Source organism: Phascolarctos cinereus, unplaced genomic scaffold, assembly GCF_003287225.1.
Source record: "Phascolarctos cinereus isolate Bilbo 61053 unplaced genomic scaffold, phaCin_HiC Scaffold_2;HRSCAF=192, whole genome shotgun sequence".
Taxonomy (NCBI): domain Eukaryota; kingdom Metazoa; phylum Chordata; class Mammalia; order Diprotodontia; family Phascolarctidae; genus Phascolarctos; species Phascolarctos cinereus.
This window is the reverse complement of record NW_027555625.1, coordinates 260,179,986-260,193,379: the sequence shown is the minus strand read 5'-3', so window position 1 is coordinate 260,193,379 and position 13,394 is coordinate 260,179,986. Positions and strand designations below refer to the sequence as shown.

The following is a 13,394-nucleotide window of genomic DNA, read 5'->3' as shown; positions in this document are numbered from 1 at the left end:
ATTCTAATGAAATCATAGATCCAGTTCAAACACCACCCCACACATGTACACATACACTGAACACCTTCCAAATTCCTCAATCCATAGGAATTCAAACTGATTCCAGGATTCATTAATCTCTGCCCCCTGAAGATCACTTTTTAGTTTTCTTTCATCCATCCTTGGAAGGGTAAGGTAAGTCACTCAAGTTTGGGGAAATATATTGAAAATCTTAGGCTTCTGCTATTCATCCACCCACCCAACCATCAGTGCATTTATCCACTCAAAAAAATGTTAATTGAGGGTCTACTGCTTGCAGGGATATATGCTTAACATGAAGTGGGGCATATAAAGATGAATTAGGCATGACTCCTGCCCTCAAAAAGTTCATAGACTTTTGGGGGAGATCAGGAATATGCATATTATAACTATAGCAGGGAATAGTTAAAAATTGGGAAAATATCAGTGAACCATCTAATAATTTATTTCCCAAGGAGACCCAGAAGGTGAGGCCTCTAAAATCAAAAGATAAATGTTAGAACGTCACTGAAGGATGATTTCATTAGACTAGGAGGTTAGTCAGTGATCTAACAACATTCAGGTGCTACTTTCATTCATAGGGATAGTATTTTAGAAAAATTTTACCCCTTTGGCTGGGACATACTTCCTCACTTCTTTCCCTCTCATTCTCTTCTTAACTGTTTAGTCAGACTTCCAGCCTTATCATTCAACCAATGCTGCTCTCTTCAAAGTGTCCAATGACCTCAACTCACAAATCCAATGGTCTTTCTTCAGTCCTCATCCTTCTTGACCTCTCTATAGCCACTGACCCTTGCTCACCTTGTTCTCCTTGCTACTCTTTCTTCTCTAGGATTCTGACACTACTCTATCTGACCACACCTTCTCAGTCAAAAGATACTGAGAATTCTTTTTTGCGTCTGTATCTAGCTCACTCCTACCAACTGTGGGTATCCTACAGAGCTTTGTCCTGAGCTCTCTTCTTCTTCTATGCTATGTCACTTGGTGATCTCATCAGCTCCCATGGCTTTAATTATCATTTATTTCTATGTTGATGATTCTCAAATGTATTTATTCAGCCCTAACCTGCCTGCTGACCTCCAGTCTCCCAAATCCAACTGCCTATTAAATATCTTGAATTAGATATCCTCTAGACATCCTGAATTCAACATGTCTGAAACTGAACTCATCTTTCCTCCAAAAAATCCTTCCCCCTTCCTAACTTCCTTATTACTATTGAGGGCGCCATCATGTTTCCAGTCACCCAGACTTGCAACTGAAATATCATCCTCAACTTCTCACTCTCTTTCATCCTCCCTTTCCAATCTATTGCCAAGGCATTGCCAAGAGATGTTTAGAAACATCTCTTTTCTGACATTCTCCACTATCTTACTGGACCTCATCACCACGTGCCAAGACTCTTGAAATAGTCTGCTGGTTGGTATGTCTGCCACATCTCTCCCCATTCCAATCTATCCTCCACTTCCATGTCAAAAAGATCTTCCTAAAGTTCAGGTCTGACTATATCATTCCCCCTACTCAATTAATTCCAGTGGTTCCCTATCACCTCTAGGATTGAAAATAAAATATTTTGTATGGCATTCAAAGCCCTTTATTACCTCCCCCTGCCCCAATCCTCTTCCAGTCTTTTTATGTCTTACAGTCCACCATGTACTCTGTAATCTAGTAGTACAAGCCTTCTTGCTGCTCCTAAAAAAAAAACCAAACAAACCCACTCAGATCTAGGTAGTTATCCCTTCCACATCATGGGGGTTAGGGGCACAGCACCCCTCTGATCTAGAAAATCTGCATGAAATTTTTGGCCTTCCCTTCATACCAAGAAGAAGTCTGAATTTTTTTAATTTTTTTTAATGAGGTGTTCATGGTACCTTATTGTAAAATTTGGGTTAAGTATTTGGTCATAGGCTCTGTTTCGTCTGCTTGCCTTCCACAAAACTCCCCCCAAATTCCCATTTAATTTCTTATGCTGACCTGTGATATATTGAAACCATGATGGGGGAAGTCATGATGTGGAAGGCATAACTGTATCTATAACTACTTTTATAACTTGTAGACCTAACTCAGGGATGTATTCTGGAGTAAGGAAAGCTTTGAGTTATTTTTTTTCAGAGTTGTCTCTTCTGTCTAGCTTATTAATGAGAGAATGAGTGTCTCGTGATGTTGATGATTGTGGATCACTGCAATATCATTTCCCATTTGGTGGCTAATTCCTGTCTCTTGTTTCTCTGTTTCAGCTCAACCAGCAGATCTCTTAAAGGTATTAGATTTCCACAATTTGCCTGATGGGATAACAAAAACAACAGGTTTCTGTGCAAGCAGAAAATCTTCCAAAGGACCAGATGTTGCTTACCGAGTTACAAAAGATGCTCAACTCAGTGCACCCACCAAGCAGCTGTATCCTGGTAAGAAGTCTGTGTTTTCATTCCAGGGATATGGAAGTTACAACCCTCTGGTTTTCAATCATGGAACTGTACTAGAAAACTTATATGGAGAAGCATATATTATATTTCTAGGTAGTCCTTCTGATGGGGACCATTTAATCCAATTATAGTAAAACAAAACTAAGCAGCCCTCACCGTATAATGACAAAGGTATGAACCTCTCTGAGTGGGAGCAGAAACATTAGCTATATCTGTTCATATCTCTCTTTTCCAAACAGGTGTAATTTGCAGGTGTATTAAGCTGGACTCTAAGTGTGAATGGGATATGAGAATTTCTTGGATGGGTCAGTTAAAACAGACTTCAGAATCATCATAAAGGAAATATATTCAGAAAGAACCTTAATTAAGGACAATGGCATTAAGAAACACATGAATTAAACATTATGACTATCAGGAGGAGAGAGATTTTTAAAAATAAGAATCAGTTACCAAGGATCGAACTTTTGATACAAGGAGCTTAAAGACACTTCAGCAACCAAAACACTGTGCCTGAACCCATACTGTTCTAGAACCATCACAGCTCTGTACATTGTATCTGTAAAGGTGGATGGCTTTATCTTGACAAGTGTGAATAGGGCAGTGATTGATTTCCCCTTTGGGAAATAGGAAAACATACAATGGGGAATTCACACTTCCTAACTGAGATGGAGGCCTGAGACCCTCAGCACACACTCTCCTAACAGACTAATCTTACACAGACAGTACTGAACCATTTGTAAAAGAGAAAATACATATTCACTTATTCACTTTCCTCTTTTTTTGGCACTGGGTGTCTTATTTGAGGGTGTTCTTTCAGTTCATCATAACACATTTATACAACCCTTTAAGGTTTGCAAAGCACTTTGCACAGCTTATCTGTTTGATTCTAGTAATAACTCGGTGAAGTAGGTGCTAATGATTACCCTATTTTACAGATGAGGAAAATGAAGTTGAGAGAGTTTAAGAGACTCTCCTGGGATCATGCAGCTAGTAAATGTCTGAGGTGGGATTCTATTGCAAGTCTTTCTGATTCCAAAATGAGAATTTTATCCATTGGCTAAACTCTTTAGAGGCAATGGAGTATAATGGAGAAGGTGCTTGACTTGGATTTAGGAAGACCTGCCTTTAAATTCCATCTCTGACACATAGTTGCTGTACAATCCAGAAGTTACTTAATCTCTATGTGCCTTCATTAACTCCAACTCCCTAGACCTTATCTAAGTCACAAATGGATTGCTATCCTCTTAGGTGGAAAGAATTCCTGTATTAGGGAATTACCTACACTGATGAATCTTATTTATATATAACATTGCTTATTAATTCATTGATCCACTGGTTACTCAAGACAAGATTTTGTTAGCTTTAAGGTAGTTTCCTCTGATCTCTTCTACTCCACCAATTGTCTGAACGTGACTTCCAAGAATTCTCCTCTAGGAGAGATTTGGTCAGTTTTTAATGAGACAAGGCCCATACATTTCACCACTGCCTTTTTCCCTCTGCTGAGGTAAGGCAAGGCTATGTGTAACCATTTAATAATCAAAAATGTCTTTAAGAACTTACCTTTGTAGTCCATAATTCACTATACATGTTGCTGATATAAACTAGAGTACTTTAGTATATATCTGGTTAGCATACAACAAAGAAAGTCAAAGATAGATCATTTTATTTCTTAAACATTTATTTTTAACTCTTTTAAAAGAATTTTGGTTCTAAATTCTACTTTTTCCTTCCTGCCCCTCCCCTACCCACTGAGGAGGCATATCATATGATATCAATTATACATGTGAAATCATTCAAAACATATGTCCATAGTAGTTATATCACACACAAAAAAAGCAAGAAAAAAAGTAAAAAGTGAGAAAGCTGTACTTCAATTTGCACTGAGTTCATCAGTTTTTTCTCTGTAGGTGGATAACATTTTTTATCATGAGTCCTTTGAAATTTTCTTAGATCATTGTATTGATCAGAGTAGCTAAGTCTTTCACAGGTGATTGTCATTACAATATTGCTGTTACCGTGTACAATGATCTCTTGGTTCTGCTCACATCACTCTAATCAGTTTATGTAGGTCTTCCCATGTTTTCCTGAAGCCACCCCTTTTCTCATTTCATATTCCATCAGAATCATATGCCACAACTTGTTCAGCCATTCCACAATTGATGGGTAACCCCTCAGTTTCAGTTTTTGGCCACCACAAAAAGAGATGTTATATTTTTTAAATCTCTTTGGGGTATGGGCCTAGTAGCTAAATCAGTTTCTGCAGAATGGTTGGACTGGTTGACAATGTACCTATTTTCCCTCATCTTCTCCAGCATTTGCCATTTCTAGGTATGAGGTGGTACCTCAGAATTGTATTAATTTATCTTTTGCTAATCAATTGTGCTTTGGAGCATTTTTTGCATATGAATATAGTTAGCTTTGATTTCTTTTTCTGAAAACTGCCTGTTCATATCCTTTGATCATTTATCAATTGGGGAATGACCCTTTGTCAATATAACTCAATGGTCATAGCAAACATTCTTTTTCAACAACCCTGAAGGTGACTCTACACATGGAAATTACCAGATGGTTAATATAGAAATCAGATTGATTATATACTTTGCAGCCAAAGGTGGAGAAGTTCTACACAGTCAGTTAAAACAAGACCTGGGGCTGACTGTGGCTCAGATCATTAGCTTCTTATTGTAAAACTGAGACTCAAATTGAAGAAAGTAGAGAAAACCATCAGACTTGCATGGGCATGACTTAAATAACATCCCTTATAAATATGAAGTGGAAATGAAGACTAGATTTAATGGATTAGATCTGTAGATAGAGTACCTGAAGAGTTGTGGACTGAAATTTGCAATATTGTTCAGGAGATAGCACCAGCAGCAGCAACAGCAACAAAACATCACAAAGGAAAAGAAGAACAAGAAAGTAAAATGGCTGTCTGATGAGGCTTTGTAAGTCACTGAGGAAAGAAGCAAAGTGAAAGGTGAAAGATAAAGGGATAGATATATACAACTAAATACAGAACTCTCTGGAGGAGAGAAAAAGAGGAGAGAAAAGGTTTTCTTAAATTAGCAATACAGCGGGGCAGCTAGATGGCACAGTGAATAGTGCACTGGCCCTGAAGTCACGAGTCAGGAGGACCTGAGTTCAAATCCGGCCTCTGACCAAACAGTTGACATTTACTAGTTGTGTGACCCTGGGCAAGTCACTTAACCCTAATTGCCTAAAAAAATGAGCAATACAAAGAAATAGAAGAAAACAACAGAATAGGAAAGACAAGAGATCTCTTCAAGAAAATTAGAGCTATCAAGGGAATGTTTCATGCAAAAATGGCCAGGAAAAAACCCAAAAATTGTAGGGAGTTAACAGAAGCAGAAAAGATTAAGAAGAAATGGCAAAAATACACAAAAAGAACTATACAAGAAAGATATTTTTAAATTTTAAAACTTTTGGTAAATAGTGTTTTATTTTTTCCAATTACATGTAAAGATAGTTTTCAACATTCATTTTTAATAAGATTTTGAGTTTCAAATTTTTTCTCCCTCCTCTTCCCTCCCCCTCCCCAAGATGGCAAGCAATCTGGTATAGGTTATATATGTACAATCATGTAAACATATTTCCACATTAGTCATGTTGTGAAAGAAGAAACAGGACAAAAGATAAAAGCCACAAAAAAAGCAAAAAAATTAAAAAGGAAAATAGTATGCTTTGATCTGCATTTAGATTCCATAGTTCTTTCTCTGGATGTGGATAACATTTTCCATCACAAATTGAACAAAAGATCTTAATATCACCACTCGCCACAATGGTGTGGTTACTGATCTAAAGCCAGACATCCTGCAGAATGAAGTCGAAAGGGCCTTAGGAAGCATTGCTAACAGTAAGGCTAGTGAAATTAACAGGCTTCTAGCTGACCAATTTAAAATCCTGAAAGATAATGCTGTTAAAGTGCCATACTTCAATATGCCAGCAAATTTGGAAAATTCAACAGTGGCCACTGGATTGGAAAAGATCAGTTTATATCCCAATCCTAAAAAAGGCAAGACCAAGGAATGTTCAAATTATAAAACAATTGTGCTCATTTCACATACTAGCAAGGTTATGATTAAGATTCTTCAAGTTAGGCTTCAGCAATATGTGAACCAAGAATTATCAGAAGAACAGATTGGTTTTTGAAGAGGCAAAAGAACTAGAAACCAAATTACTAACATTTGCTGGATTTTGGAGAAAGCAAGGTAGTTCCAGAAAAATATCTACTTCTGTTTGATTGACTACAACTGAAGCCTTTGACTGTGTTGATCACAACAAAATGTGGCAAGTCCTTAAAGAGATGGGAGTATTAGATCATCTTACTTGTCTCCTGAGGAACCTGTATAAGGACCAAGAAGCCACAGTTGGAACTGAACATGAAACAAGATTGGTTTAAGATTGGAAAAGGAGTAAAACAAGGGTGTATAGTGTCACCTTATTTATTTAACGTATATTATGAGTACATCATGCTAAATGGCAGACTGGATGAATTAAAAGCCATTAATTAACAGTGTATACTCTGCCATCTTTGAGAAATAATTTTAAGGATTCTTAAATAAACTAAGATGTACCTAGAATAAATAAGAGATGCCTCATTTCACATCAAGGGATTCCTATCCCATTTTGTGTGGAGAGATATACAATAGCCAAAATTTCAAATATTTTGAAAGAGTTGGTAGATGAAGATTTGGACCACGTATATTTTTCAGTTAATATCCTTCAGAAGATGGATCATCCAGTTGTTAGAAGCACCATTTTCTAATAGCAATAAAGTCAACAACTTAGGAAAAACAAGAATACTGTCACCTCACTCCATGCAAACTTACTCAGAAGTCTTGGGTCTTCCATTATGAACTGCACTGTCACAGACTGTCCAAACAGTTTGAAATCTGTGTCATGTTGCCTTCTTTTTTGTAATGTTCACCATTAAAAGGAGCAAAGCTTCAAGAATCTAGATGAGCTCCATAGGATTTGGTGAAAAGCCTAAATTATGGACTATGAAAAATGCTCATCTATTCATTTTAAGAAGAACATCCTGTGATACAAAGTAGATCATCAAAGTATTATCCAAGAGGAATCCTTAGGGGACCTTAGTAGAATAGAATGGTGTGTGTGTATGTATATGAGAATGATCAATTACTAATTTTAAATCATTCTTGGTTGCTTGGAAACAGCTTGACTAATATGTAGTATTTATTATTCTCCATATAGGATCTCAGGGAAGATATTTTTATGGAGAATTATTATAAGACAATATGGTATTATTTTGTCACTCCACATATGGAGAGGAACAATTAAAAAGCAAACATAAATTCTTGTATTCTTTCTTTCCCTTTTATAAATTGCTATGTAAATAGCTCATATTTTGCTTTAATTCTCCACAAGACTCAAATTTATCTTAGAGGCACTTGAAGTAGATCAGATTTTACCATCCTGAAAAGAAGGGTCATAATTTAACCTGATTTTCCAAACTGCCTAGTTTTATTAGAATGAATAAAATGAAATCAATCCATTTTTCTAGGGGTTATGAATTTGTAGTTGGATTAAAAAATAATATATTCAAAGAAAGTCATGGAAACTTCAGGTTAGCAAAAGGAAGGCCAGTGAAATTGCAGAGTAAGAATAGAACAAGGTTTCTTCATGTAAAATGATCTGTTCTTACTGAGGAGAGAGAGAGAACCACTTGTGCTAAGGTGGTTCATCTCTTAGCATTAAAATCATACCAGGCTTCCTTTCTCTCTTGGATATCTCAGGGTCAATTATAGGACTGTCGCTGAACCTTGACCAATTTACAATTTGCATTGTATCATTCAGCTTAAGAAATTGTTTTGTGATCCATTGCTCAGTAACAGCTACCCTACCCCCTAAACCAGGTTAGGACCAATTCTGATTCCATTCCCAACTTACTGATTGTGTAAGCAGACTCCCAGCTATTTCCTTGTCTCTAGGCAAAGACACACTAATGCAGGAGCCAAGTCTTCATTTCATACTGCCCCTGGATAGTTTTGGCTTGCTCAGTGGAATCTTTCCCCTGAGGACAGTAGTCCTCAGGGGAATGAATGATCAGTCCAGTTTTTCTCTTGCATCTAGCAGGGTCGTTACTCAGAATCAAGTTCAACTTCTTATTGCTTGGTTCCTCCATTATGTTTTCTAATCATGTGATAATTAAACCCCCATAATTCAAAATCTGGCCTTGTTTCAGCTGAAGGTCATACTTGCCTTGTGAATCTATTACTTAGATACTTTAGTGTATCTGTGATTTCCTTAGTGGGGGCATTCCCTCTGCTTCTGCAGATTGCAATTCCCTTCTTGTGATTCTTATCCATGGTTTTCAACAATTCCTCCAATGAACATATACTCAATATGGCAGAGGCTTTCCTCTGGTTTTTTTTAAATCTAGGGGGCACCAACACTTTGCGTTCTGTGCGTTCTTAGTATACAGCTGACTCACCTCATTATTAAGGATATATATGACCAGAAAAGGTCTTTAAAATGGTATAAGATAGGACCAGTTCATTGTATGAGCAATTTTGCCAGAGGAATGTCTAAAATATTTAAAGACAAACAGCATCAACAATGAATGAAGTAAATGACAAACCATACTATTCCCTTCCCTTTCTCTGACTTTTTGAAGACTCATGGAGTTTGGCAATCTGCAAAGCATCGCATTCCTATCTCCCAATGAGAAAGACTCCTACTAGCTGGGGGGTGGGAAAAATGAGTGATTGATCTACAGCTTTTTGAAAACTCAGTGAAATTTAGAGTTGTCCCCTGACAGGGAAATCAGAGTTTTCCAAGGATGCTGAAATGTAGAGGGCAATAAATCAGTGAACATTTATCAAATGCCTATTATACTAGGTTCTGTGTGAGGCACTGGAGATATGGAGACAAAAATGAAACAGTCCTTGCTATCCAGGAGCTTACATTCTGTTAGTGTCAACGATTCTTATAGTCCTTTAGCAGCAAAGAAAAGAACTAGGCTCAGGATACAGTTGGCAAGATAGTTAAAATAGGAAGCCCAAATGTCTCATCTCCTGCTGCACCTTGAGTGAACTCCTCCCTGCCTGGCCCCATCTTGCTCCAATCCACAGTTTCAGGCAATGCCTCCTGATGACCTGGTAGAAGCCACTACCCCACTCCAACAAAATCAAGGTCACATTTCATGCTGCTTATCCTGGGTAAATTAATTTGCTAGTCATTACCCTGATGACATTTTCCTTGAATTAAAAAATACAGCAGGAATTTGCATTCAGAATTCCCAGCAAAAGGCAAGAGCACTTCCATTACCAGTCGTTAAGAATAGAGTATCCTCTTAAAAGCAGCTGAATGGTATGGGGATTGAGCTCTAACCCTGGAGTCAGAAAGACCTGACTTCAAATATGGCTTCAGACATTTACTAGCTGAGTTTTATAAATCTATAAATACTAGCTGTGTGACCTAAGGCAAATCTATCAACCTTTGTCAGCCATGGCTCCCTCTTCTGTAAAATGGGAATAATAATAGCACACACCCCCCTTGGGATGTGGTGAGGATTAAATGAGATAAAAGTTGTAAAGCGTTTTGCAAACCGTAAATGCTAGTCATCACTATTCTTAAAAGGCCTTCCCAGATGCCCTTTTTCACTAGCTCACCTGGGAGTTAGGTACACCCTCCTCACTCCTACCCTGCACTGTTTGCTTTGCCTAGTTAATGGCATCCTGTGCTCCAGAATCCTACTCCCTTGTTCTCCACTGTTAGCATTCCATCTCCTTGGTGTCCTGTTTTTACTGAATCATTCATCATCATGAAGGAAATCCAGCTGGTAAACTAATTTGGTCTGAAATTGTTACCCCTTCCATTTGCATTTTAAAAGAGGCTGCTTAAAAGCGATGCGTCAACCTACAAGAATGAACTGATAATGATGGAATTTCAGACATTACGTAGATGGATGAAGAAAATATTTGGGGATAAGAGGAGCATTTCTTGGTACCTTTCAAATGATGGTTGCCTATTCCACCCCACCCCTCTTCCCCCCGACATATTCAAGGCTAGCTCTGCCTAGACTCTTCACTTTCTACCTTGCCTGTGTTAAGATAAGAACTAACACTGCCTACCCTTGGTCATCCATGATTAAATCTGCTTCAAAGTCCAACCCATTCCTTGGCAGAGACATCAGAAGGCTCTTCTCTCCCCTAAACAGCTCTCAAATGAGGAAAGTTGCTTCTGCAGCATTCCTAGCCTCTGGAAGATGTTTCAACACCATTTTTTTTTTTTACAACTCACTTTGAGACAGTGACTAATACTGTCTAGGGGATTAGTTAAGCCTTCAGCATCCCTGGCAAGGCTTGTGGAAACTTGGCCTCAGGTCAAATTCCCAGCTTTTAAGAACTCTGCCAGATGGCATCTTTCTCCTCCACTGAGACCCTCAGTGCCTTCCAAAGAGACCTCACACTTCCCTCACCCCCAAAACCTGTCATGGATTTTTGGAAAGGATGAAGGCAGTGTGTGAACTGGTGGCTCTGGCTGGGTCCAGGTGCTTCAAGCTTAGACTGTTACCTTGTTCTCTTGAGGTACATGATTAATCAATGCATCCAATAACTTTTCTCACTAATGCAGAATTATTTTGTTCAACACGTACTTATTGGCCACCTACTGTGTGCCTGGAATGCTGAGCAGGCATTGCAGTCCATCATTTGGTGAAACTGAGATACTACAGAGGGCTTCCTGAGTGATTTAACTGAATTCCCAGATGAGAGTTCTCCCAAACTGTTACATTTCCCCAGCAAAATAAAGTAGGAAGCATATATTTTTAAAAGTACAATCCTATTTCCCAGCAGTATAGATGCCATAGATCATAAAACGTACCAGTTAAAATCCCATGCACATGTCAGTGCATAGAATGGACCATTTCTAACAGTGACACTAAATCCATTGTTATTTTGCCAAGAGACAGATTAATGTTAAACATAATTTATCCTTTCAGTTTATTTGAACTGAGCAAATTCGTTACCATGGAGATTTAAAAAAGACAGAGTGAAAGAAACAGCATTTTAATGAACTGGCAACATATCTAGGCTAGTGGAACTGAGCTGTATATCATACTTGAGAATGTGGGCTCCATAATTTTCCAGCGCCTTTCCTTATCCCAAACAGAAACGTGTCTGGAATTAACAGGATGTAGGAGTGAAATATAAAGTGAGAGGCAGATGAACCCCGTAAAACAAGGAAATGGGAAAAGCAATGACTGTAGAGCATAATTGGCCGGGCCTTTGTGAAACACAGGCATTTACTTCAGAAATGTTTGTGGTCTGTCAAGCTGTATCCATTTATTGTTTAACTCATTTCTTCCCAAAGCCAAGGTAACTTGTAGAGACTAAATGATGCCATGTAAAGCTGAGATTCAGAATAACCACTCAGAGAGGGCTTTGAAAGAGTGACTAGTTTACTGTGTTAGACAGGTAGCATAAGATAGGTTCCCCCACCATATGTGGTACCCAGTAAGACTGTAAGGTCCTAGGCCTCCAGCTATTCCTCTTCCTAATAGCAGCATGCATGGGACTGCTGGCATGATAAATGTGTTCCTGAGTGGCAGCCCACCACCATTATCAGGAAGAACAATGGCATCCTAAGTTGAATCTTCAATAAAATCAAGTCTTCTTTCATAACTTCCCTTACTATGTGAACTTCTCATATATTTGCCCTGTTGATTAAGGCAGGGTTACTAGAGGTCAGGGGTTAGTCTATGTCATGCAACAGGTAAAGTTAACTCTTTACCTCATTAGCATGGAGACCTAATCAATGAACCACCGCAACTTCTCCCTGAGGTCACCCAGCTGACGGTTTACGGCACAACGGTATGGAAGGTCTGAGTGAGTCAACCACAGGAAAATTTGGTCTCTGTTGGATAAGACTACAGAGTTGATTTCTTTTTAAACCTTCACTTTAGGCACCGATTTGAAGAAATTATGTTTGTGTTTATAGTCATGTTTTTAGGAGACTGACTATGGTCATATAGGTGTGAAATTTTATGTGATTTTTCCTTTTCCTTCCTTGGAATCCCAAGAAGTCAATCACCCTGCCTTAAGTACGATAATGACCTAATTGGTTCTTTGCATGGAACTTGTAATCTCTTCCTCTTTCCTTTTAAATCTTAACAGACTTTCAAATTCTCTTGAATTCCCCTTACCCCTTCCCAGCTATGCACCCTTGCCCGGATGTGCAAAACTAGATAAGGTACCCTGTCAAAACTGCTATGATACTTAATCAGCAGAGGGCACTAACACATCAGCTGCAGGGATGTGCATTACCAAGTTGTTCCTAACTTTCCTACCCTGCAGAGTATGATGAGGTTTTGGGGTCCATTAGGTTCCTCAAGGTGAAGTTTTCCTGTGGTTGGAAAACAAACCACAGTAATTAAGAAAATCTGTAGTATTGTGGAGTCCTAAAGTACTCAAGCCAAAGGCACCTGCTCCTTTCTTTCAGTAATAGATTCCTTAATTGACACCTTCTTATAGAGCCCTGAGTACCCCTGACCTACTCTGATAAGCAGAGAGGACAAGGCTAATGTTTCTGGCTGAGTACCCCTAGGTTTTGATAACTCTTCCCTGGTTTCCCTTTGAACCTAAAGCCTTTTAAGAAGGACAATTTATGTGCCAAATGATGGAAATCACTTTCAACATTAACATCAGGAACCCTAAGGTTTCCAGTTAAATTAACTGATGGGATAAAGGATGTTGAGAATTCTGGAAGCATACAGAGCATCATCTGAGAAGGATGGCAGGACAAACTTAAGATGTCCTGGGGTAATATTTCAGTGCTTCCACAATCTTTGATTTCACTAGCATGAGCCCTCCTTCCATCAATGTAGATTACAATCTCACACCCTCTAAATAGATGATTCTTCTCTCAGTGTGCCTTTGTACAGGCTGTCCCCCATACTTGAACTCTTTTCTT

General features: G+C 38.5%; 1 protein-coding gene across 2 annotated transcripts in view; it reads left to right on the top strand.

The window, feature by feature from the left end:
- The window catches only part of COL5A1 (collagen type V alpha 1 chain), a 302,291-nt gene that overhangs the window by 75,537 nt on the left and 213,360 nt on the right, over window positions 1-13,394 (top strand). For both annotated transcript variants that reach the window (XM_020981919.2, XM_020981918.2), the window contains exon 2: window positions 2,253-2,420. In XM_020981919.2, coding sequence (XP_020837578.1) covers window positions 2,253-2,420 — 168 coding nt within the window. The remainder of the gene's footprint in view (window positions 1-2,252; window positions 2,421-13,394) is intronic.